This window comes from Austrofundulus limnaeus, unplaced genomic scaffold (genome assembly GCF_001266775.1).
Source record: "Austrofundulus limnaeus strain Quisiro unplaced genomic scaffold, Austrofundulus_limnaeus-1.0 Scaffold136, whole genome shotgun sequence".
NCBI lineage: Eukaryota > Metazoa > Chordata > Actinopteri > Cyprinodontiformes > Rivulidae > Austrofundulus > Austrofundulus limnaeus.
Window position 1 is genome coordinate 1,088,390 of NW_013952538.1, and position 4,948 is coordinate 1,093,337.

Here is a 4,948-nt window from a genome sequence, read left to right on the forward strand (position 1 = left end):
AGGAAATACTGCTTTAAACTACGCTGAAGTATTAGGGCCACACAACAAGATATTTTTTAATTATTATTATGAGATTAAAGTCGTAATGTTATGAGACACAAGTCATAATCTTACACGACATGTCCATTTTCCGTTCATTTCCTCCTTATTTTCCTCACACCTGCTGTGTACAGCCATGTGTTTCTCTGTTTTTATAAAGCAGTCTGTGATGACTTGGGTCACTGTTAGATTAATACGATTTCATCCAAATTAGCTACGTGACTAATTCTGTCAATGCATCCATTAATTACAATACAGCTTCAGTTTATCATGTAGTTGTTTGCACAATTTCCAAGTCCTGCTACTGATAATTGGATACTGACGTGCTAAAAGATTAACTATTTATTTTAAAGCAACACTAAAGAACAACTTGACAAGTTGCTCAACATTCCTCATTTTAATGCAGTAACTGCATGCTTTTCCATGTAAAGGGCATGGACTAGTGTTACAACTGTAATTTTAGAATGTAGTGACTTTAATATTGTAATATTACGACATTATTCCCATAATATTATGAATTTAATCTTGTAATGTTCTGACATTATTCTCATAATTTAAAAGAATTTTAAAAATCTCGTTGTGTGGCCCTAATACTCGGTTGTAGTAAACGGATTCATCAGGTCAGTATTTGTTGCCTGGATGCAGTGAAGCAATCAGTTTTTAACATTTTGGCAACAATAAAAACAAATATGAAGTCAAATATTCTCAGATGATCAGGATTTTTTACATCAACCTTGAATTCTGAGTCTGAGGATTTTTGTAGGAAATGTTTTTTATTTATTTTTTTTAAGTTTAGTTTAAACAGTGTTTGTTTTTCTGCAGCTAAACTCCGTTTACAGCCGTTTCTCCTGCATATTAAATGATTTCAGCTGAGCTGAATCTCTGCAGCTGCATTCCTCAAAGTGCAGCAAAGGTTAAAAGAGCTGTAATACTCTGAGTTAATCCCAGCAGAAACCAGGAGAGTTTTCATGTTTTCATGTTTTCAGGAGTTTCTGCAGGTTTGTGGGTTTAAAGCTGAAGGTTCTTAAAGAAGAAGGATAAAATAAACAGAGTGAGAAGCTGAAACGTACCGACCCCCCCTCTGCTCCCACAAGGCACCGAGGCTGACCCGTTAACCCCCTCGCTCCGGGCCGACTCCCCCTCCGCCTGCATGAACACTCCGAACTCATCCTCCTCCTTTGTCCCCTCCTCAGGGGCCACGGTGGAGACCCTCTCCTCCAGCTCCTCACCTCGGCTCCTTCTCTCGTCTCCTCGTTCTGCCTCGTGCTCCTCCTCCTCCTCTGCCTCCAGAATTGGCAGGCCAGTTGCCATGGATGCCAGGGGGGGCAGAGAGGGGGCGGGGCTAAAGGGGGCTCCGGGATTAAAGACGCAGGTGTTTGCTTCGACGGAGACGTCCTGGTCTGTGTTCCTCCTGTAACCCTCCTCCTCCTCCTCCTCCTCAGCTTCAGCACCACCCAAGCCCATGCTGGTGGTCCCGGCCCCTCCCTCCACAGTCCGCCTCTCCTCCTCCAGCAGACTGGTCCTGGCTTCTTTTCCCCAAGAAACTGAACCGTTTCTGGTTTTGCTGGAGTCCCGGGTCACAGGTTCTGGACCGCTGCTCGAATCCAGTTCCAGATCAGGACTGCAGACTCTGCCCCCTACAGGAGCGGAGGACTCTTGTGGTCTGAGTGAGTCTGCAGAGCTGACGGACTCCATCTGAGTCTCTGGTTCTTCGTCGTCCTGACAGAAGCCGTGTCCTGGTTTCCAGTCCTGTTGGGTCTCAAGGTGGTCCTCTTCAGTTTCTGTAAAGTCCTCCTGGATCTGAGGTTCTTCGCTCAGTTCTCCATCTTCCTCAGTATCCCTGCTGCTGGAGACTTGGTCAGATTCTGGGTCAGGGTTCGGTTCCTGTCTGTCCCGGCTCAATACGTTGGGTTTTTCCAGACCCTCCTCTTCATCCTGACTCTTCCTCCTCTGCGGCCTCCTGCAGGTTTTGGGGGAAGCGCTGCTGGTCCTGCTGGAGGACCTCCTACCGTCCGGACCTTTGTCTCGCTCTTCCTGCCGGTCCTCCGCCGGCCGCTCTCTTTTCTCCTGGCCCGTTGCTACGTTACCGGACTTCCTCCACCTCCGGCCCGATCGCACCCTGACCCGGTTTGCTCCGTCCTGCGTGGGTGGGGACTCCGCCCCCCCTCCGGTCTTCCCTTTCAGCCACTCTCCCACCCTGCCGGAGGCTGTGCCGGTGGTCCCGCCGGGACTGGGCTTAGCTGTGGAGTACAAGCAACTGCCCTTCTGGGTCCGCAGGAAGAGACACTGGGTCTGGGTCTTCCCGTTGCCCTCGGAGGGCTTCAGGGTGGCCACCGTGACCAGGGCCCTGGTATCCAGACCCAGGGGCAGCCCGTACCCCATGCGACCCAGCTCCCCGCTCAGGTACACGTCCGCGGGCCTGGGGCAGGACGTGGAGCTCCTCCGGGCCAGCGGGGGGGCCGTGGGGGCTTTGCCTCCCCCCAGCAGACCGCCGGCCCTGCTGCGGTTCTTGGAGCACAGAGCCCAGGCCCTGAGACCTCGGACCAGGGGCAGGTCTCCCAGCAGCAGGGAGGTTCTGGAGCATTTCTGCAGGATGTCCTGGGCGGGGTGGGACTTGTTGAGGCAGGGGTAGTTGTTGTTGTTATTCTGCTGCAGCATGCTGCCGCTTGTAGGCCTCATCTAGGTGTTATGGGTGTTTATTTTTTTTGTCTCTTATTGTTTATTAAAAAGAAGCGACGTAAGAATCTGAATGTGAAAAACCATCAAGATCCTCCTCCTGATTCAGATCGAAGACCAGAGTTATTTTCTGACAGCAGAAGAAAGAAGGATGACTCGTTGCTTCGAGCCCGAGTCATTTCTATTTATTGCTCCTGAACTGTGAGTTCCTCCAGGCGAGGAGGAGAAACGTGCAGGTTGGACGTCCCGCTGTCAGAGGTTGGGTTTTCCTCCTCTGCGATGCGTTCAATGACCCTCTGTCAGCCGGGAGGACGGACCCAACCAAACACATGCAGCTGCAGAGAAACAAGACAAAACGGGACATCAAAGACTCGTAACCATTAATAATGTACAAAGTAACTGTTGATTTTTTTTCCTTTTACTAAGTAGAATATGTTATTTTGGGAACATTTAAAAGGTTTAAATCATCAATTTTCTGACAATTAAAAGTTTCTGTGACATGCATATTCTTCAAATACAAAAAGTCAAAGAAAACATCTTTATATTTAAGAAAGTTGGAATAATACACACAATTTAACCCATTTTGTCACATAACTGGCATTTTTTCTTTTGAACTTCGCTCAGTCAAAGTGAAACAGGAAATGACATCAAAGGGGAACTCTTTAACAAAGAAAACTCTCTGGTCTTTGTTTATTGAAACATTATTATTTGAACTCTGACTCTTCTTCATCTCTCTGATAGAGATCAGAGTGGTCAGCATCAAATTTTCTACATGATTGCTTTTATGTTTTTTTTCTCAATTTTTATTTTCATATAATGACTTAAAGTGCCTGTGACGTCAAATTTTTGTAATACATATGAATTCATTATTTGAACGATGACATTGATAAAATATTGCAAAAGAAATTTAATGTCGCTGAGATGAACAGTTGTTGAGATATTTGCCTGTGAAGAAACAGGAAGTGATGTCACAGGGGACTGTCTGAATGTGAAGAGAGCATTGCTACAACAGCTGATAATATAGACTGTAGAGAAGAATCTGATGTTTCTTTAGATTATTTTGAGTCACTATCAGAGATGAAGAAGAGTCAGAGTTCAAATAATGTTTCAATAAACAAAGACCAGAGAGTTCTCTTTGTTAAAGAGTTCCCCTTTGATGTCACTTCCTGTTTCACTTAGGCTGAGCCAAGTTCAAAAGAAAATATGCCAGTTATGTGAGAAAATGGGTAAAACTGTGTGTATAATTCCAACTTTCTTAAATATAAAGATGTTTTCTTTGACTTTTTGTATATGAAGTATATGCACGTCACAGGCACTTTAAAATGAGGCGTTTGTTCTGTTTAAACATTAAACACTCTGAGCATCTTATTGTCAGTTATAAGTTCAGCCTCTCTGCATCAGCAGAAAATAAAAATAAATGCAGAATTCTTCATCAGCTCCCTCCATTCATTAAAATACTCCTAAACAACCTAAAATGCTACAAAATAGCAGTGGGCCACGATTGGCTGCTCCTATCAGCAGGAAGTGTTAAAGATGAAGCACCAGTAAAACCAGTAGCTCCCCCTGTGGATTTATTTCAGCTCATTTATTTATTATTATTATTTTTTTATTATTTCTCACCTGATTTGATGTTTTTTGAGTCTTTGTCCTTTTGTCTGGGTTGTCCTTTATTTATTGTCTCCCTGTCGCTTCACTGTTTCCAGATGTTTCCATCCTGAACTGGGATCATTCCAGTCTGCCTGCACCAGCCAGCCGCACCAGATCCATCAGAGCAGGATTTAGATGGTTTCTGTTGTTTGTGGAGGATACCGAATACCTCCGCGTGCCTCCTTCACCCGCCGCGGCTTGGCTCGGTGCGTCGCCGCATCTTACCGCAGTCCGAAGCCAGCAGGATGACGGAGAGCTGAGGTGACTCCAGCCCACTCACTGGTGGGAGGGGGGATTCGTGCCACACAGAGAGGCAGGGAGAGATGATGCCAGCGGAAGGGTATGAGGGGCAATTAATGCCGCACAGATGGGCAGGGAGAGGTGATGCGAGCGGAAGGGTATGAGGGGCATTTAGTGCCACACAAAGAGGCAGGAAGAGATGATGGCTGTGTCCAAAACGGCAGGACGGGTCCTCCGGAGGACCCAGACTCCCCGGTCTCGGCAGGCCGGGTCCTTGGTAGACCGTGAAGACCGGAAAAAAAGAGGCTGTGGATTTGGACGGTCTAGCCTCCCCTCCTTACCCCGG

At 46.7% G+C, this 4,948-nt stretch overlaps 1 protein-coding gene across 1 annotated transcript in view; it reads right to left on the reverse strand.

Moving 5' to 3' along the window:
• si:ch211-14c7.2 (uncharacterized) overlaps nucleotides 1-4,522 on the reverse strand; it is a gene marked incomplete at its 5' end in the record, with an annotated part of 13,660 nt that extends 9,138 nt beyond the window's left edge. The window contains 2 exon segments of the mRNA XM_014015957.1: nucleotides 1,110-3,050; nucleotides 4,336-4,522. Of these exon segments, the coding sequence (XP_013871411.1) occupies nucleotides 1,110-2,718 (1,609 nt within the window).
• Between the last annotated feature and the right edge of the window lie 426 nt (nucleotides 4,523-4,948).